Genomic DNA, 21,355 nt, shown 5'->3' on the forward strand with positions numbered 1-21,355 from the left:
ACAGAAGCTGTTTGTTTTGTGGGAGCACAAGAAGCTGATCTGAGAGAGAGAGAGAGAGACAGAGAGGTGCTTGACAGGAATGTAGTGTATCTGTATAGGGGACACAGATGGATGGTATTGCCCACCTGGCCTTGAATGAAAATGCAGTAACAACATGGTGTGAAATAATGGTCCCGGTTGTGTGGGAAGAGTCTGAGTTGCTGGAGGGGCACCGTATGCAGGTGTGGGCTGCAGCCCTGATGATTTCTCAAAATCAGATCCTCAAAATTAGGCGGGCCCTCTTCGCTGGGTGCTCTTGCTTTCCTGCACTGCCGCCAGGGGTGGCAGCCACTGTGCCCGTGAGCCAGGAACAACCTTCCTCTGCTGGAGCTGAGGCTCTGCTCCCTGACCTGCTGGGCAGTGGTGGCTGCAGCTTGGCAGTGCCTTTCTGAAAGCGCAATTACAGCGAGCAAGAGAAAGCCGGATTCAGACTTCTTACTTGGCCTCAGGAGGAGATCAGCGTTCCATTGCTTGATCTGTGGATTCATTCCATGAACTTAAAATTTTGCTTTTTTGTCAAAGACTAACAACCCCCTTTTTTATTTAGCAAAAGGGGAGGAGCCCCCAAAGTAACCACATGAACACTTTTATTGAAAACCCCAGGTATCCCTGATGGCCAAGAATAACCCCGAAGAGTTTGGGGAGTGAGGTTCAAAGTAACCAGTGGGGGCGCTGATTTCTAGAAGGGGGTCCACCCCTGTTGTGGACTCTTTTTGGAATGAGAGCTGGAGCAGCTGGGCAGACTTTACCCAAAGGCTTCCTGGAGGCCTGTGCTCCAGCCTGTTCAGCCGATGGGACCGCAGAGCCTTGTTCCAGGCCTGAGCAGTTTGCATGCTTGGGGTTTATTGGGGTGTGGCTGATGCCATTCTGGGCACTGGAGAAAAGGAGTGGGGCTCTTCTGATATTCGGGGAAAATGAACAAATCAATTAAAAATAAATGCTGGACATTCCATTCCCTGCTGCTCACACTGCCAGTCCCCACCCATCCCAGATCGCTGCACTGGGGGCCGTTGGACTTGGTGTGACTTTGGCCGGGGAGTTTGCCGGTAGTGTGGGCTGTAGAAGGAGGGAAGGAGAGAATCCGCCTGGAATGGACAGAGACAGTGCCTTTTAGCCAGCCACCTGCTGAAAAGATTTCTTTTATTATTTAAGTAAGCTTTTTATAGACATTTATCATATATATCCTGAAGAGTGCATAGATGTTAAGTGGGAGCTCCATGAATTTTCATGTAGTAAATGCAGTGGGGAACCAGTGCTTTCAGATCAAGAAATAGAGGATTACCAACTCCCAGAACCCCCACTGTGCTCTGCCTGGCCCCCCAACCCCGCTGCCCTGTCCCAACTTCCAACGTCATAGATAACTTGTGCCTGCTTTTGAATGGGCAGGAATAAGAGTATCTGGTTCCTTTTGCTCAACATTAAAAACATCTAATTTCTGCACCCCCTTTTCCAGGAGGCAGGTTGTGGGATGACCCTCCATCCACTTAGGTCAGGAGGACAATTCTGAGATCTTGGCAGTCAGACACCCTGCCAACCTTGGGCTCCTGGCTCCAGCACTCTTGTTTCAGGCACCTTTGAATGGTTCTTCTGTCTTCTCGCAGAAAGGGTGGCCTGATGCCACCTGGAAGATCCAGTGGCATGGAAGCAGGGGTCCAGAGTGAGCTATAATTGTGGGCTCACAGTGAGTGCAAGCAAGCCTTGGAGAGACACGCTACATTCCTTCTCACAGGACAAATAAAATTAATATCCTTTAATCAGTCAGAGCCCATCATTCCCACACAGACCACCAAGGTGGGGGCCTCTTGTGGGGAGAAGGGCTGGGCAGGAGGGATGGGAGACAGGCAGCTGTGGAAAAGAGGCTCATAAATTCTCTTGTGGAGTTTATTTGTGTTCTAAAAGGGAAATACTCCTTGGGTAATTTCCCAGAATAACTCATTAAGAAGCAGCTTCCACAGGTTCTCTGAATGATTCCCTATTCAGTTATTAATTTACGTTTTTAGTTTGGGCCAACGTTTGGGGCTGTTCATTTCATAACTGTGTAAAAGAACGCTTACCCGAACTTGCTTCTCCTAAGTTTAAAGGAATGCTTTGTCCATTTTGTATTTTTTAAATAGGCGAATAGGATTACCTTTTCCTTTTGGCTTTTGCCTCTTAAGGTTAAAGGAGCCAATATCTGTGTGTGTGTGTGTGTGTGTGTGTGTGTGTGTGTGTCTCTTAAGGTTAAAGGAGCCAATATCTGTGTGTGTGTGTGTGTGTGTGTGTGTGTGTGTGTATGCGCGCGCGCGATTTTATAATGAGTGGTTCTCTGCAACCACTCCCCGAGATCGACTTGGTTATTCCTATAAGTTCTTCAGGCATATTTACTCTCGTGATATTTTCAGGAATTTGTTTTGAAGGAAAGATGCCAATAAAAATATACACGTATTTTTAACGGATGTCTCAGTTCCTTCCCTCAGAGTGTGTGTTTTAGAATCTTGCAGATACGTAAATACAGGTACCTATGTATTATCACTTACATATCTAGAGATTTAAAAAATGATGGATTATGCTATACCTTTTGTTTTGAAACTTGCTTTCAGCCCTCTGCCTATATTATAGATACTCTTACGCAGAGGTACATTCTGGCTCCTGGGTTCTTCGTAAAGCTGCAGTGTTCCAGCATGGATGTGCCCTATTTACCCATCTCCCTCTTTTCTTTAAAGTTTTGAGCATTTACAAACGAGGATGTAGAGGGGGGAAAAAACTTTTCTCTGTGTTTCTCTATTCCTAAGGATAGAGTGCTAGGAATGGAATCAGTGAGTCCAAAAGTAAGCCCAGTAAACAGTGCTGGGTCCTGCTAAAGGGCCCCAGAGAGGTTGTCCTGATTTATACGCTCACCAATGGTGTGAGTGCCAGTTCCCTCACATCCGTGCCAGCTCTCACTGTTACCCACCTTTTAAACTTTGCCAATCAGATTGTTTTAAAAAATGGCATTTCCACTTGAATTTGTTTAACTGCCAGTGAGGTTGTGCATCTTTTCTTTCGTTTGCTAGCCACCTTTATTTTTTGCAACATGCTTGTTTATTTCCTTTATCCATTCTTCTCTTGCTTTGCTTGCAGTTTTCTTACTGATTTTTAAGGAGTTCTTTGCAGTTAGGGACATAGGATTGTTTTAAAAGATACATTTAGAAAAAAAACCCATACCGATTGGCATTCTTGGCTGTACAACTCCATAAAAAATCAAGTAGTCTGTCTTCTCTTTGGCACTGGTTAAAGACTTTGCTTTTCTGTGTTGTTTTTATTTAATTAGATGAAATTTTTCCTCCTGACTGAGAGTCCTGGCTGTCTATAAGTGCATTATCATTTGTATAGCACGGGGTGAATTGTGATATGCAGTGGAAAGTGAGTGGTACCAGGCAGGGGGTGGCGCCTGTCCAGCGGATTACTGCAGAAGCTCAGTGAGAAGCAGATCCCTTGCCTCGTTTATCTAAAAAACTCTGGTCTCCTCCGTCTTTAGCATGAAAGCACATGATCGACAAAGGAAGAGACAGGGAGGGCCTCTCAGGCCGTGTTGGCAGTTGTGTGCATTATGTTTCTTTATTCTGCTGGCGTGTCCTGGATCAGCTGCTCCCTAAGCCTTTGGCAGGTTCGCATGGAGCCAGTGCTCTTTCCTTCGCGTCCAGAGCCGGTGGAGGCTCGCTGCCTTCCACACTGGTGAACAGACTGGACCGCTGAGTCAGAGGATGACAGGGCTGCCAGGAATGGGGGCAGCCGGCGGCCTGGGTACCAGCGCTCTTGTGGCCCTTGATGACAGAGGCAGACCCTTGGCTGAACCCACATAGGCCCCTTCATTCCACCAGGCCACCCTCACTGCCTCCAGGAGTGGATCGCTGGCTGTTTTGCCTACTCTGAATGGGTCCCAGCCCAAAATGCTGCTGTCTCTGGTGCAGCTGTCATTAGGCCCTGGATAGGGAAAGAAGCAAACAAAGGCCAAGTGCAGGGCACTGAGGGTTTGGGGTTCACTGCAGGGGAGAGGGGAAACCAGCCTCCCTGTGGTGGATACCTGAAGGTGTGACTGAGGCTGCCTCCAGCCCAATGTGGAGCAGGCACAGGGCCGACTCTTAGGGGTGTTTTCAGCTCCTCGATGCCCCTGGGCCTGGTTCTTCTCCCCACATAACCTGTGTCCATTCTTGATGTCCTGTGAGCTGACTGAGGGAGTGGGTCCTCACAGGATGTTGGATTTGTCTTAAGATATTGCTGATAGCCTGTGTCATACACAAAGTCTTCATGCCCGAGAGTTCTGGAGGCCAGCTCCTGCTTGCCGCGGTCACAGTTTTATTGGGTTACATTTACATTACAGGCTATTGGGCTGTATTTGAATTTTCTGCTGTGAGCCATGAAGAATTACTGCTTTAAACTCAAGAAAATTCAGAGGTGAAGATCGCTTTGTGGAAAAACTCCAGGGTCCATGGACTTCTCAAGGAAGAGAATAATATGAATAGAATATATATTTAGTTACTCCTTTCTACCCCCATTTTTCAAATAAATGAGTTCAGATCGAATTATTATCTGAGCATGAAGAAACGTATTTTCATTCTATAAATCTTAAACTGCATGTAAATGTGGACTGTCCACAGGATTGAGGAATAATCCTAATTTTCAGGAATAATCCACAAAATATTTGGTGGAATGTTTTTCATCATATCATAGCACAAAGAAGCAGCCATCCATATTTCCATTGACCCACACACTTTATCCCTCCATCCCTTCCTCCTTCCTTCTGTCCATCTGTCCACCCACCCTTCCCTCCCTCCTTCCCTGGCTTCTTTCATCCCTCCATCCAACCATTTCAATAAGCATTCTCCCTTTGGCTCTGGGCTACCTTAGGACACAATCTGTTCTCTGGTGTAATAGTTGCTTGTGTGATTTTGCGGAAAGACAGGCACACAAACAATGGAGCACTGTGGCAAGTGAAGAGAGAGAGAGATTTGTATATGTCATGTTGAGAGGTCTGATGAGGAGCTTGTAAAATGACCTGGGGATGGGGAGGACCTGCTGGGGGGTGGACTGGTCAACACACGGAGGCCTCCTGTATTGACCCCAAGGCCTCGGGTTTCACCCTTCATGGGATGGAAACCCCGGGAAAACTTGAAACAGCAAGTGACATAGTCAGATTTCTCTATAATTCGTGGTGATACCTTTTAGGGTCGAGATTGGAGTCACAAAAGACAGTGAGGAAGCCATTAATGCAGAACAAGCAAGAGACTAGGATTTGAACTAGGGTTGTGAGAGGTAGGGATGGTGAGGAAAGATGGATGCGGGAAATATTTAGCCCCTGTTGGTTGATGTGGGTGTGGGTGTGGGTGGAGGAGAGGGGTGGTTGGCGGTTTTCCCAGCTGAAATACCCAGGGATGCAGGAGCATGGCTAGAAGAAAAATGAAGTTTTGTGTTGGACGTGGTGCGTTTGTGTCAGGGATGGAAGCGACTGGGCAGTAGGGGGTTCTAAAGAGCCTGGTGTGTGTGGGAGGCCCAGGGAATGGAGTTTCCAAAAGAGGGAGCCATCCAGTTGGTCCCTTCCGGCAGAATTGTGTAGAAGGTAAAGATTGAAAACACTCCCTGAACTGAGCAATTGGGAGGGCTGGGAGGCCATTGGCAACTTTGTGAGTGAGGCAGGTTCAGGAAAGTAAGGGGGATGGGAATCAGCTGGATGTTGGGGGATTGGAGATCATGCAGACTATAGGGTCTGAAGGAATTGAAAGGTTAATTATGTCTTGGGGTTCACCAAGCCTTTGACTCCTTTCCAGGGTTTCGGTGCTGAGCTGCCCATTAGCAGAGCACCATAGTGACCTGAACTGGAGCCACACTGTAAGGCATCTTCGATTTACTGAAACATCGTTTCTTAAGGAGCAGCTCCTTTCTCCAGATCTCTCATTGCACCTGGTAGGATTCTATTGCTTTCAGTTCAGGGTGGATCCTTTTACACTTGAGATCACCTTCCTCCAATTATTAATTATGTAACTACATTATAATGGTATGTCTTGTGTAATGACATATTATGTGTCTACATCCCATCTTGTCTTTATATAATAGTAATTCTTTAATAGTGAATAATAATACCTTTAACAAGTGAACTCTGGCTAATCTTATGGCCTCTATCTGTGTGCTGTCTTGTAAGATGTATGAAAATTCCTCAAGCTTCTGTTGAATTTTTAATACATTCTTTTTTCCTTCAGAGGTTTTTCTGGTGAGAGTGATACACAATGAGAGTTCTAATGTTTTCAGATCTGTGACCATGTGACTCCAGTACCAAGATGGACAGAACAACCCTTTGATTACCCAGTGAGCTTATCAACATTGTGTGTGCATCTCCATTTTCTAGATGAGAAAATTGAGGCAGAGATGGCTCACACCATTCCCTGAGCTTGGAAAGAGTGGAATTAGAATTCAAAGATGGTGGGCTCCACAGCCCATCCCAGAGAGTGGAGCTGTAGAATCCCACATAATTTTTAATTTCCTTTGTTTTCTGGACTGTCATAAGCTGCCCTCCACAACCTGGAAAACCCAAACAGGTTCGCCTGTGTGGTTTCAGCCCATTGATTTACCAAATCTGACAAGTCTCTTGCAAAGGTAAATTGCTCACTCTCAAAGCGGCGCACATTCGGACGTGCATGCTGAAGCGAGTACTCCAGCAGTAAATACTGCTTAACTCTGGCACTTGCTAGATGTACAAACATCATTTGCTCAAGAAGTCAGCTAATTCCTTATGATGGAGGGCCTGTCTTCTCTCTTGGCGCGGCAAGAGGGTGCCTGCGTGAGCAGACTGTAGAAGCAGGATGGGCCGGTTTAATGAATTAAGCTACTTAAGGAAATCTAAAAAGACGCACCGGTTAATATGTATTCCCCCCTTGCTTGGCGGTAACAGGCTGGCGTTTCTGATTTCCCTGGCAGAGTTCCTCGCCTAATCGGAAGTGATAAACTGAATGATCATTCATTTGCTGAGACAGGATGGAAGATTGTGGATGGTCGAAGTGAACCGCAGAGGCCCTTGAATCCGTAGGGAATGGGAGGCCGGTCTGACTCCTGGCCCTTTGGAGATTATTTTCTCCTGTTGCGGCGGAGCGTGGGACCTGGACCTGTGTCTGAGCGGTCGGCGGGGCAGGTCAGGGTTCTAAAGTGCTGAGGCAGGGTCTGGAAACCTGGGTTCTCTGGCCAGCTTCTTTTGACGTGCTGGTTGATCTCTGGGTCTTAGTCTCTCTGTATTTAAAAAGGAGGAACAACCTTCAGTGCCTGTCTTGCAGGGCTGTTTTCATTCTTTAGAGAAGGCATTCTGTGTAAATCCCAGGTATTATTTTTAAATGCTGAAGAATGTATCTAGGACGGGCAGATGGTGTTTGCCTGTCATGGGGACTGGCGATGTGTCCACAGAAACAAGAATAGCGAGTTGAGAGTTGAAAAAGAGCTTGGACGTCATCTATTACTGCCTGATTTTACACATGGGGAAACAGGCCCAGGAAGGTGGAGCGGCTCCCCCAGATCCCAGTGGTGAATCCCATGTGCATTTCTCTTTTGACCTGCTTTAAAGAGGCTCCTGTTTATAGTTTGGCAGCTGTTAAAGATACCTAGGAATGAGCGAAGGAGGGCTAATTATTTCTTAGGAATAATCAAACCAAGACTGTTGTGTGTCAGAAGACACACAGCTGGAGTTGCTCTGGGAGCTCCTTTAACTGCTCTTAGAACCTGGTGTCTGTCCCCAAACTCTACTTTTTTGGACCTAAGTGACCACCAGCTCTTAGCCAGCCGGCCCCACTAGTCCAGGCATTATTTTTAGGAGGCAGGTAGAGAAAAGGGACCCAGCCTTGTTTGAGTTCCTCTAGCAGTACCAGCCCTATGAGGAGAATCAGGGAGAATGCATGGACGGAAGGGTGGAGTAACAAATGCTGGTACTATTTACTGGACCCCAAGTATTTGTCACCTACTTTGTTATATTTACTTTATTCCTTTATCTATTACATAGATAGATAGATATTATATCCCACTATTCATCAGCATCCCTACCTAGGAGGTGGGGTTACCCATTTTACAAATGGAGAATTTTAGCCCAGAGAGGGTAATAACTTGTCTGAAGTCACACTGCTACTTAGAGTGATAATAGGACAGGCATCTGGTGATTGTGACCGGGGGCGCCAAATCACAGCCTTGGCTGCCTCAGCCGAGCTGATCTTTGTTGAGCCTCCTGCAGTCCCTCATCCAGGGACAAGGAGGCAGACGGCGTGGGCTATTCTGAGGAAGACAGCTTTACTGTGGCTTTTCCCATCCTAACATCTCAGGGAGTTAGTATTTAAAAAATATCTGACCTTCTGTCTAGGCCTTGCTATTTTTAATTTTGGAATGTCACGGCTTAATAAGTTGTGTGGGTAAATCTGTCTTATGAGATGTGTTTATTTTTTCCCTGCACAATCCACTTCTACCCCTGCAACTGTTGCTGCCTTTCAGAAAATGAAGAGTCCCTAACAGACCAGATCTCTTAGATGGACGTCCTTGCACTTGCTCATTCCCCCAGTGTGAGCACTTACCCCCTTTTATCCCTCATTCTTTTATAGCTGATGGGGTTTTGAAGCTAGAATATTAGTGGTAAACATTTCCATATGTCTCTCATAGATTTTTCTCAAATATTAGCATAATATTTGTTCCTTATAAAAAATTTTGTCAGTGAAACAATTTTTTTTTAAATGGAGAAAAGTACCAAGAATAACACAAAGAAAGCCTGTGTGTCTTCCACCCAGTTCTAGTTGAATTGTAGTATTTTGTCTTGCTTGCTCCAAATTGTTTTAAAGAAAGAGACCTTAGTCACACCTCGGACCCTCTGATCCCCGTCACCAGAGGGTAACTACTGTCCTGATGTTGATATTTTTCTTCCCTGTACATTTTCAAAAATACTTTTATATCTGTATGTATCTATGAAAGCAGTATATTTTTCAAGCTTGATTTAAGTGATATTTTGCAACTTGCTTTTTTCACTTAGCATTTGGATTCTTAGATTTATCTATGTTGATTCACTCCAGTAAATGAAATTACAGCCCTGGGTAGTATTCCGTTGTGTGAATGAACCCTGATTTTTCATCCATTATTTTTTGTATGAATGTTTAGTTTGTCTTGCAATTTTATATTGTAATGGTGCCACAATGAATGTTCTCTTGCTGTCGTCTTCTGGACATTTTTCTCCAGGCCTAAGGTATGTACCAGAAGAGGACGGGTTGGCTCAAAGGGTGGGAGCATCTTCATCTTCCCTAGGAGTCTCCAAATTGCTCTTCTGAGTTACTCCGCCATGTGCAGTGTGTGAGTTCCTGTTGCTCCAAACCATTTCACCACTTGAGAATGTCACACTTCAAATTTTTGCAAGTCTGATGGGTGTGAAAGAGAACTTCCTTGTTTAGTTAATTATTTTTTGATTACAAGTGAGCTTGAGTATATATTAAGTGGCTATTTGGGTTTTCTCATCAGTGTAAGTACCTGTTCAGATTCTCTGTCCAGTTTGCAGTGGGGTGTCTGTGTTTTCTCAGATAGTCTTGAAATAAAATCATAGCTGGTGATCTTCATGGGTTATATATGTGGTAAATACTACCTTCCAGTTAGTGGCTTATCTTTTACCTTTGTTTATAATACCTTTTGATAACTAGGAGTTTTACATTTTAGTGCAGTTATGTTTATCAGTCTTTATAGCCTGTGTTTTTTTGGAGTCTCATTTCAGAAATCCTTTACCGTGAGCTCATAAACATATGCTTTTGGGTTTGGATGAAGCTCATTTTGCTTTTCTGGCCTGATCTTGGTTTGCTTTTGTATTTTCTGTACTTGCCTTGCCTGGGTGTCTCTGTGCAGAGGTGAGCGTAGAATGTGGTATGGCTCCTGGTGACTGTAGGAATTGTTGCAGCCATCTCTAGGGAGATGGGGCCAGACTGAACTTGGGGACAGAGCAAAATCCTTCTTGACCCTGTGGCTGTTCTGAGAGGTGCTAAAGTGCAGGGCTGATTGGCCCTCTCTTAAGCTGGGCTTATCTGCAAGCCTGATAAAGTTGTCTACTCTCTCATCCTTCAGCTTAGCTTCACTGTGTGATACACTTGCTGCTGTGGCTGATTGAAGCTGAAAAGACAGAACTGTGGGGGGAGCTGCTGCTCCAGCTTCACACCCGGGTGGGATATCAGCAGCCAGCCCTTGGTGAGGTCACCAGTGTGCACGACAAGTGCGCTCATCAAAGTTCATCTGGAAGTTCTTCACTTCTGTTCCTTTCCTCTAAGGAACTCAGACCTGTTCAGCAGACCCAATCTCATTTATCCATTGTGTTCTCCATGGAAGGATAAATGGGTTCAAGTAGGGTTAGACAAAGTTGCAGAACTTGAGAGTATCAGAACTGGAAGCATCCTTAGAAGTCATCACTCATTCGGTCAACAAGCTTTTACTGAGTGTCTGCTGGGTGCCTGGCGCTTGCCCATTGTCGAGGACACAGCCAGGAATAGGACATCCAAGGTCCCTGCCTTTGTTGTGGTTTAGCGAGCGGCCACTAAACCACAGGGACCATTTCAGCTTGGAGGGTGTGACAGGATAGAGAGGAAGTGCCTTTGGATCGGCCCCTTTGCCATTTTGTTGTTTTAGATAGACCTATCAAGTCTTGTAGGCCAGGAGCCAGCAAACTGTGCCCCAAGGGGCAGAGCCAGCCAACTACAGTCCCTAAGCCTAAGAATGGTTTTAACATTTTTAAGTGGTTGAAAAAAAAAATACAATTGCAATAGATTTTAGTGTTCGGAAACACTAACTGAATCTCAGTCAAGTGAAATGTTACCTGTACCCTCCCTTCCTAAAAGAATTCCATTCTTCTCATTAGTAGATCTGTATTATAGAAACTTGTTCTCAGGTATTACAATAATATTTTGAATATTGTCAATAAAAATTTTGTGGAATATTGTTTTCTCTCCTGTTATATAAGTACATACCTATTATAATATCTTTAATTTGGCTTCCTGACCTGCGCAACCTAAAATATTTACTATCTGGCCTAAAAAGTTTACAGAACCTGGTTCTAGCTGTGTGACCTTGGGAAAGTTACTTCCTTAGTCTTGGCTTGCTCATCTGTAAAGTGGGCTTGGCACCTGTGTGATAAGCCTGTTGTGAAGGAACATAAAAAGAATGATGTTTGCCATCCCTATAGCTTCAGTAGCTGTTAGATCTTCCCTAGAGAAAAGTCACTAGGAATGGATTTATGAGGATGTGGTAAAGGGAGCATTAGCAGGGATGGGGACCAGGGTGGGGTGGGTCCCAGTGCTCGCTTGGAGGATCACCATCATGAGGAACCACAGCTCCCAGGGTTGCTGTCCAGCCCTCTGAGGTTTGGACCTTGAACCTTGCAAGGGCTGCTTCCTGACAGCTCTGCAAATCCCCATGACATTAATGCCTCTCCGACATAGTTTTCCTCGTGAAACGCAATGAAGCATAACTAAAAAATGTAAGTAACAGCTTCGGGCCCTTAATGAGGCTATAAATACAGGATGGAAATAATTTATAAAGCTAGCTTCTAAAGAACTGTCCTTTTCCTAGACCTATTCACTTTCTCTTTGCTTGTCTCATTAATACTAGCCATTGGCTCTCTTTGCTAACTCATTTTAAGAAAGAAACAAGGCATTTATCATTTTGTAATGGTTGCTGCTTCTCAGTTCATGGGAGAGGGAAACAAGAAAGCTATATGAACTGCAGATACTGGGTGGACGGATTGGCTCACTCACTGTCCAGGTGACTTGCTCCATCCAGCAGCAAAATTACCTGGTCTTCCTTCAGGGTCAGTGTAAATATGCTATGCTGTATGTGTAAAAATGAAATCTGTGAATGCCAAGGGTCAGCAGTCTTGAGTCATTTCATGCCTTCTCACCAGCTTCCCTGAGCTGTGTCTTCCTTGAACAGATGGGCAAGCAGAGGCTGGGGCTACTGGAATGAGCTCACAGGGCAAAGGGACATGCAGAGCCTGGACAGAGCTGGAGACCTGGCTATGCTTGGGGACTTGGAGTCAGAGGCACATCCTTGCTCCAGGGTCACCCATCCATGCACAACTGTTCCTTGCTTCATGACAACCAAAAGGCTCCTTGTAGCAAAGCTCTAGCAGGAAGCAGTTTGATGAGAACCGAATGGCTCTGGGAAGAGCTCAGGACAGATGTCTCTGGTTCTGTCTGACACCAATGACGATGCCACCATCATCAGGAGCAGTTTGGAACCTGGAATCCAAGGGACCTTGGGGGCTTTTCCAGGGATGTTACAAACCAGTCATCACAGGCTAGCTCACTGGGTGCTGTGAGTGTGCCCATGCATGGAATGAATGTATGTGTGAGTTTGAAGAAGTGAGTCAAAGGGAAAACAGAAGGGTGTTTGCAGTGGCCTTGTAACACTGTTTGTTGGTACCAGGCTGTGGGAAGAGGTGTGTCAATCATCCCCTGGGGAGGTCTTAGGGGAGAGCTGTTTGAGATCCATGCAATGGAATGCTGAGCCATGCATGTGTCTGTACATATGTTTGTGTGTCTTGCTTTGTTGTTCGTTGATCCTGCAGACCAGACTGCCGGGAAGCAGAGGGTAAAAATGAAGGCAGTGGGGCAGAAAGCTGAACGCAGGGCCTGTCGGTAATTTGCAGATGTCAACTGTATTGCATCATGACAAGGGTGTCCCTGGGGGCAGAAGACCAGCAGAGGGGGAGCAGAGGATGCATAGGACCCCAGCTGGGAGAACAGAGCTCCCATTTCTCAGCTGGAAAGTTCAACATGACTAACTACATGTTCCCAAAGGAGAGTTGGGGCAGAATGCAGCAGCTGTCTTGGTCTCTTCAGTTTCCCTGGCTTTGGCCCCCTCATCAAATATGAATTTGTGGGTGCCTGAAACTTTGGAAGAAGCTGCTGCAGGCTGTTTGTCTTTGCCCAGTGCGAGAAGACTTGGGATTTTTTTTTTTCTCCTGGTGCAGATGGTGTAGTTATTTTAAGTAAGTGACGTGCTGCAGTGAAAATGGGCAACTCTTCTTCATTTTTCAGCTTAATGAAAAAAAGAAAAGGGAGGAGGAGGAGAAGCCCCACTAGCCAACTTCGTACTAATGCTTGTCTTTTTTGGATTCTAAATGTGTCCCAAGACACTGAGATGGGATAAATATTTCAGCCACTAGAAAGTCCTGCTGTCGGGCTGAAAAGATTTCTAACCTCTTTTGAAGTAGGCAGGGTGGTAATTTACTTGCACAAATCCAGACACTCCTGTGTCCTTTATTTTTGACTGTGTATGTACAGATCCCACTCACCTTCTAGGGGGTGGGGTGGGTGGAACTTGCCAACGAAGAGTATGAGGGATGGGAATAAGTCAGTAGCTGAGCACTTGTTTTTCTTCTTAGAGCAGCCACAGATATTTATTGGGAGGCTTCTGAGTGCTGGATGCCAAGGGTGCAGAGCTGAGGGAACCAGGCCCCTGCCTTCAGGGAGTGTGCGGTCCAGTGGGGAGATGGTACAGAGGCCCCAGAAAGCACAAGCTGGGGTAAAGGAGAATGTAAAGTTAAAGGAGAATACAGGCACTATCAGAGTGAGAAGCTGGGGGACCAGCCTTAGACTGGGTGTCTACGAAGAGGTCTCCAGGTCAGCGATAGAAAGCTGACGTCTGAAGGGGCATCAGCCAGAGATGTGTGAGTTTGCTGGGGCGGTCGTAACAAAGTACCGCAGACTGGGTGGCTTCAACAACACAAAAGTATTTTCTCACAATTCTGAATGCAAGGAGTCTGATATCAAGGTGTTGGCAGGCCTGGCTGCTCGTGAGGCCCCTGTCCTTGGCGTGTAGATGGCTGTGTCCTTGCTGTGTGCTCCGTGACCATCCCTCTGTGCCCTCACATCTCCTCTTATAAGTGCACTGGTCATATTGGCCCACCTAGATGATCTCATTTTACCTGAATTATTTCTTCAAAGACCCTGTCTCCAAATACAGTCACATTCTGAGGTGCTGGGGGTTAGGACCTCAGCCTGTGAATTCGAGGGGACACAATTCAACCCATAGCACCAGGTGAAAGGTGGGTGGGAGAATCGGGGTCACTGAATAGTGGCGTGTGGAGTCCTCGCTGCACAGAGGACCTTGGTTTTCCAGGAAATGGTTGGAAATGAGGCTGTAGAGGTCGCTGCCAGGGCTGGGTCATGCTGGGCCTTGTAAACTATGGCAGGGGTTTTAGATTTATTGTACAGACACTGAGAAGCTATCAGCAGCATTTTAAAACCTCACCCTGCTGGGAGGGAAGGAACCTGGGAGGTGTGTGCGGTAAGTGCAGTTGGCCGGTTGGTTTAAGCCAGGATTTCCCAGCCTCAGCACTATTGACATTTGGGCTGGGCAATCCTTTACTGTGAGGGACTGCCCTGTGCGTTGAAGATGTGCAGAGCATTCCTGGCCTTTCCTCTTTCGATGTTACAACCCCAAATGTCCCCAGACACTGCCATATGTCCCCCTAGGGGCAAAATCCCCTGTTGAGAACCACTGGTTTGAAGGGGACAAGAGGTCAAGGCTTCTTGGGTTGGATGATGGCCATGCACATTGGATGGGCTTCAGGAGGATTTTTGAAGACTGAGTCAGCAGGATTTAATCTCTCTTTGCCATGGTTTCTCCTTGTGCTTCTGAGTTCAATGATATTGTCATTTTCCTAACGCAACAGGCTCTGTGCCCCTGGAATGCATAATGGAGTTGCTCAGAAGCAACTCCAAGCACGAAGAATGTTCCTCTGTGTTACAGTCACCAGGCCCTGGGGATCCCTGGTCCTGCTGGTAAAGCGCTTTGAGCCCTGTGGCTGGCAGGACCACCTGGGTATAACAGATGTGGTATTTAGTCTGTGCATCGCACCCTTTCATTTGTCAAGTCCCTGTGCCGCCAGCCTATTGACTCTCAGAGCAAGCACTTTGGAATCTAATTGGGCCAATTTTCTGGCTCCGGAAATCTGTTTATCAGAACAAGATTTCATGGTTGCAGTGACTTTTCCACAGGGCTTGCCTTCGAGGAGCTAGCTCTACAAAAGCAAGTGTAAGTGATTTCCAAACAAAACAGAATGACAGTTACATTCTGGAGCCTTGAAGAGCTCCCTGCTTGCTGCCGGAGCTCAGAACAGTTGTTAGGAAACAGCTGGAACGTGTGGGTTTGCTAAGTTGCGCATTCCGTGCCTGGCTGGAATCCAGCACCTGGCTGTCCTTCTAGGCTTTTCTCCTGTGCATCTTGAGCACTCGCCTAGAGATGGTGAATCAGTTTCATGTTCTCAGGGTTGGTGGTGGCTTTCTGGAGTCCAGTCTCAAGAGGGATCCTAATACTGAGTGTGGGCTCTGTGGCCAAGTGCCATGATTAGTGATGTCTGACTTGGTAGTAGAATAGTGGAAGTAGGGGCACAATATGTCCGGAATTCCCAACAATCAGAGCTGCGTGGTTTTTTGTTCCATACCATTCAGGGCCCTGGGCTGAGCCTTCTTGCATGTGCCTTCTCTGTCGTTCCTAGGCCTAAGGACCCTTAGGTTCCATCCCAGTATCTATCAACATCCACAGCAAATGCCACCTCTTTCCTGATGCCTTTCTGTAATGCCGGAAATTTCAACTTTATGTTACAAACACTGGGGAGCCATTCAGCAGCTTTTTAAAGTAAGGGAGTAGCATGATCAATTTGTTCTTTAAAGAGAAAGGTCACTCTGACCACTGAGGAAGACATGGGGAGTAGGGAGGCCACCTTGGGAGGTTGTGACAGTAATCCTGGAAAGAGATGGTGGTGGCTTGGGATGGAGTCACAGCTGTGGCCATGCAGGACTTGGCAACTGGCCATCTGTAGGGGGTGCTGCAGTGAGGAGGGGCAGGGAGATTTTTAGGGTCGTGGCGCAGGTGGCTGGGGCAGGGTGAGGCCCCGGGCTGTAGCTGCTCTTCTAGAATTCTTCAGGGAACTGTGGAACATCATTTGCAGTAGAGAGACATGGTGTACGCTATGAATTCAGCCCAGCAGGGCTGATGGGGCTTCTGGCCTGAGGCCGTGGCCATTCCAGTTTGTGGTTGCCCACTTGCTCCAGCTTAAAATAGCTTTAGTATCTCCCCAGTAGTACCATAGCCACACAACAGAGTGAGAGCTCATTTCTGCTTGGAGCAGTCAGGAAACACTTCAGAAAGGAGGGAGAGGAACATAGAGGTTGTGTGCGAAAGGGTAGATAGGAATTTACTAGGAGACCCCGCGGTCCAGGGGCATGCAGGTAAAAATAACAGCACATGTAAAGAAGATGTGCTGTCAGGGATCTGCAATGAGATGCCTCCTTTTGGCAAAGCTCCTGAAATTGGATAACGGGCCCTGCTCTCCACCTGCCATCCCCGGGCAGGCCAGGACTCCTCTTTGTACATGACAATAAAAGTGTTGGTATCCTGTGTGCCTTTCCAGCCTGAAGGAAAGAGCCCCAGCTTTCCTGTCTGCTTCTTTAGGTTCTGGCACAAAGGTCTGGTCATAAATGTTCAATAACTGCTTACTGATAATGGAGGAGGGAGCTCTAGAGGGACTGGCCTTTTTTTTTTCTCCTTTTCCCCAAAGCCTGTTTTATTTCCACTGGCTCCTTATCTCCCTGCCACTGACCACACTGGCTCAGACTGATCAGATTGATCAGATTCTGGCTCCCTTGAAAAATCTGCCCCCGGGGTGCATTGATGGATTAATTTGGCCCACTCTGCCCCCACCATCTTGGCCTTGCCTGTTTGCTTTGCAGCCTAAGAGTTGGCACTTTTGGGCGAGGGCCTTGGCCTATCGTGACTCTGCTCAGTGGAGCTGAATCTAAACCAGGGGACTAGTTCTGTACCTCTAAGGAATTCTTGGCAAGCAATCAGCAGCCTTGGCACACTTTTGGGAGTTAGAAGGCCTGAGTTTTAAATTTCAGTTTGACCTTTCCTCCTCATGTGACCTCAGACAGGTTGATTTTGTTATTTCCCAAAGTGAAATTATCTCCCAGTTTTCCTGCTGACCTGGCCCAAGTTCACGGTTATGTGATTGCATGTGCACAGGGCATGAGGCTGGATGGAGGCATGGGAGTCCAGTGTGTTGTGACCTTCATTTTTAGCCCCTGCTGATGGCCGGAAAAGAATGTTTGGGTTTTGTAGCTGAGCTTTTTGGTGAGAAAGAAGAACAGTCAGTGAGCAGCAGTTGTGTGCCAAAGTGCCTGCCAGAGGCTTTCCCGTACCTCTCCATTTAGTCCTCTCAGAATCCCAGGGCAGGGCAGTGGGGTTTGGGGCAGACTCCCAGCTCATTTCACCGATGAGGAAGTTGAGGCCCCGAGAGGTGAAGTCACCTGGTCACCTTCCAGAAGTCTCCCACGCATAACCCATGCCAAACAAGAGCCCATCCAGTGTGGGGGCTCAGGTCCTTATCACCCTTGCCGCGCTGCTCATCTCCCTGTCCCTCTCTCTGACAGAGAGCCAGCTGCTGCCTGGGAACAACTTCACCCACGAGTGCAACATCCCAGGCAACTTCATGTGCAGCAACGGGCGGTGCATCCCCGGTGCCTGGCAGTGCGACGGGCTGCCTGACTGCTTCGACAAGAGCGACGAGAAGGAATGCCGTGAGTGGCCAGCGCTCTGCTGGGGAGGTGGTGGGGGAAATCCAGGGCTGGCAGGTCCTGAGGTGGCTCAGAGCCTGTACCCTGCTTGCTGCAGGCTGGTGGGTTTCTCTCCACTCGGTAGCTGTCTCAGGGCAGCATGGTCTGCGCACACAGGAGAACTGTGTGTTCTGGCTCTGAATCTGCTGTCTCTCTGGAAGCCAGCTGTCTCAGGGCAGCATGGTCTGAGTAGAAACAGGGGTCTTGGTGGGGATGGAGACTCAGCTTTGGGGGAGCAAAGGACCCTTCCACCAGAATCTACGCCCCCACCCCCATCATGGGGCACTGTTATTGTCTCACTTTACATACGAGGGATCTGAGCCTCCCAGAGGTCATATAGCTTCAGAGTCTCCCAGGCAGCAAGCAGCAGGGCTGGATTTGAACCCAGAGCTGCCTGACTCGAGGCCTAGGCTGGTCTTTCCCATCTCATACACTGTGGAGTGTTTTTGCTGACTAAATAAGGGGTAGCATTCTGTCAAGTATCTAGCAGGCATTTGGGACTGACTAGGTAGTAATCTGCTTCCTTATGCCCTTTGTCTGCCGGTATGACTGGGCACCACCAGGGACATGGCGCTTGGGGGTTCCTTCTGATCTTCCCCAGCACACCTCCTTCTTCATGCCCCTAGAGCAGGTATGAGATGTGGGTTGGAGATAATCTGTGAGAAAGGAGGCATATGAAAGGAGGGGCATCCGGGGCACCAAATGATTGTGCCCCCTGCCCCATAAGGGCGCATTCTGTTCCCTCACCAGAGTTTGGCATGGCTGAGTGAACTTGGCCGCCTCACCCTGGCAGGAGGGAAGTACACCTGTGGTGGGCTGCGGCCAGGCCTGCCAAAGGATGACGGCCTTGGGACCACACAACTGGACAATGGTTCTTGGCTCTTTGTGGCCTTTGGGCACCCGGCCACAGGGCCTCTCTGACAGGAGAACTGTGTGTTCTGGCTCTGAGTCTGCTCTCTCTCTGGAAGCCAGCTGAGGAAGTGGCTGAGGATAGAATGATAATTTGAACTTTTAACATAGCCGTTACCAAGATTTGAGGCCCAGTCTGTTGACGCACAGGAAGGAGCCCTGGGTTTGGAGCCCAGCTCCAGAGCCAGCCACCCCTCCCTCGTGATGTGCTCCATGGGCAAGCCGCCCACTGTGAAGCTGGCCTCTTACCTGTCCAAGGGATGCAATATCCCTGTTTGCCTGCCCCAATTCTTAGAGAGGTTTTGGGAGAGGGGGGTGTGGATTAGGAATAAGATTTTTTGTGGGGAATATTTAATTTGTTTGTTGCATGTGAATTTCTTCTGAATAGACCAGTATACATAATGCCTTTGTATTTTTGCAGAATTTTTTGAGAAAGTATTTGGTCTATTTCAGTTTTTTCTGTTTCTAGCATGGCTTCAAAATTGCTAGAAATTTAACACTTGTGTTTGGGTTACAAATGATACTGTATGTGCAAACTCTATAATATGCCCAGTTTTGAGCATAATTAAACACTGTATGAATATATGGAGTGATATTTTTGGAATATGGTGTGTATTTGAACTCCAGTAAATGCAGCTTATCTTCAGCTGGCTGAGTGATAAGTTCATGAAAGAGTGCAGGATTGGGAGTTGAGACCAAAGTTTTATTCCCAGCTTTGTCAGTAGCAGCCGTGTAACATGAGGGCATTCTGTGACATTCTGTGTCCTCTGTCAATCCAGTTCCAAGATTTCAGAATTCATGCTCAGACTAGAGAGATAGTGGAAAGAAGGTAAAAAAAAGAGATGGTGTGGGCGGCTGCTGAATATGGTAATGCGCCAAAGGGCCTCTAGCAGGACGTAGAACTCTATCACACGTCCTTATGACAGGGGCCATATTAAACAGTTTGCATAAATTGACCAAGAACAGATAATGTTTACAAGTCACCTACTATACCCCAGGCATCACGCTGTGTGCTTAACGTGCATTAGAACTTCGCAACAATGCTTATTAGAAGCCTTACTATTCTCATTTTAGAGGGTAGGAAATTGAGGCAGTAAGAGATTAAGGAATTCTCATTGAATCCTCCCAATGGCTACAGTTTAAAACATTGTGGTGACTCTCCTAAGATCACATAGCATGGAGGGAAAGGGGTGAAGGAAGGTCAGGAATTTGAACACAGTCATTCTCTGGTGCTCATACCCTCAACTCCTAGACTGGAAGAGAATATGTAACAATTTTGAAATGCAAGTAGAAGTTATTGCATATAACCGCCTGGCGCTGTGTATGTTAGTTTGGTTTGGAGCAGGCTCTTCTTGGCCATTCTCAGTCATTTTTTTCTCCTCATTTCCTATCCTTAACCCCCAAATACAGTAGAGACTTAATTGGCATTTGTTTAAACTTTTGATCAAAACATAATTTAAAAAAACTATATACACACAAGCACATGCATCAAAAAATAACTACGCTTTGTTGCCATTTTTTTTTGTCTTTAAATTGTATAAACAGAAGAACACTGGAATGCGTAGACAATAGAGGGAAGGAAAAGAAGTTCTTTTTCTAAAATAACTTATACTTGCATTTCAAATTTGTTACATATTCTCTTCCAGTCTAGGAGTTGAGGGTATGAGCACCAGAGAATGACTGTGTTCAAATTCCTGACCTTCCTTCACCCCTTTCCCTCCATGCTATGTGATCTTAGGAGAGTTACCACAATGTTCTAAACTGTAGCCATTGGGAGGATTCAATGAGAATTCCTTAATCTCTTACTGCCTCAATTTCCTACCCTCTAAAATGAGAATAGTAAGGCTTCTAATAAGCATTGTTGCGAAGTTCTAATGCACGTTAAGCACACAGCGTGATGCCTGGGGTATAGTAGGTGACTTGTAAACATTATCTGTTCTTGGTCAGTTTGCGCAAACTGTTTTAATATGGCCCCTGTCATAAGGACGTGTGATAGAGTTCTACGTCCTGCTAGAGGCCCTTTGGCGCATTACCATATTCAGCATTCATAATTGTTGTTTGATGAGGTTGCCTATTATTACATCAAGTAAATGCACTATAATCTAAGCATTCCCCATAGTTGGGTGTTTAAGTCTCTGTGCTTTTTTACTTGTGCTGATTGAAATATTTAGGATAAGTTAAGAGGCTTATCCATACCCAGAGGACAGAAATTCACTATGGTTTCTGCTAAGGTCAGGATGGCTGGGCTGAGCTCTGCAACGTACCAACTGGGCCATCTTTTCAAGGGCATCCTGAGAGTAGCCAATTTAGACTCTGTGCCACCTCCTTTTGTATCTTACTCAGAAGTTGCAGAGTCTTTTCTCTGATTCTTTGGAACAGTGTGGCACTTACAGGGAAGAGAGTAAAGGTGGCTTATATTCTCACCTGGAAAGAGGTGATTGCCTCAAGTGTCCTAGGAAATAGCTTTGGCATTTAGAAGATAATGTGCTTAAGAAAGAGAATTCTTGCCACTTCCAAAGGTGAAGGAAGAGCCAGGAGAGGTGTGTGGTGGTAGGATGCATGGCAATGAGTGCTATTCTGTATCCACAGTAGAGGAAAAATTTTCATAAGACAGGAAGAAACTTTTTTATCATAAAGGTACTAAAAATCACGTATTGTGAAAATTGCAGGAATGGGAAGGAGGAAAACAATGGAATCGCATGTAGAGTCTGAATTCTGATAGACTCACTGTTAGCATCTTAAAAATTTTTATTCAGGCTTTTCCAAGTTGTAATCACCATGGGTACACCATT

The 21,355-nt window shown here is 46.5% G+C and overlaps 1 protein-coding gene across 3 annotated transcripts in view; it reads left to right on the plus strand.

The window, feature by feature from the left end:
• LDLRAD3 (low density lipoprotein receptor class A domain containing 3) overlaps positions 1-21,355 on the plus strand; it is a 244,904-nt gene that overhangs the window by 50,742 nt on the left and 172,807 nt on the right. For 2 of the 3 annotated variants that reach the window (XM_036891669.2, XM_036891670.2), the window contains exon 2: positions 17,472-17,618. In XM_036891669.2, coding sequence (XP_036747564.1) covers positions 17,472-17,618 — 147 coding nt within the window. Of the gene's footprint in view, positions 1-17,471; positions 17,646-21,355 lie in introns of all 3 variants that reach the window. The other variant, XM_036891668.2, reaches the window with a different exon arrangement.

The sequence above is a fragment of the Manis pentadactyla genome, chromosome 9, assembly GCF_030020395.1.
Source record: "Manis pentadactyla isolate mManPen7 chromosome 9, mManPen7.hap1, whole genome shotgun sequence".
Taxonomy (NCBI): domain Eukaryota; kingdom Metazoa; phylum Chordata; class Mammalia; order Pholidota; family Manidae; genus Manis; species Manis pentadactyla.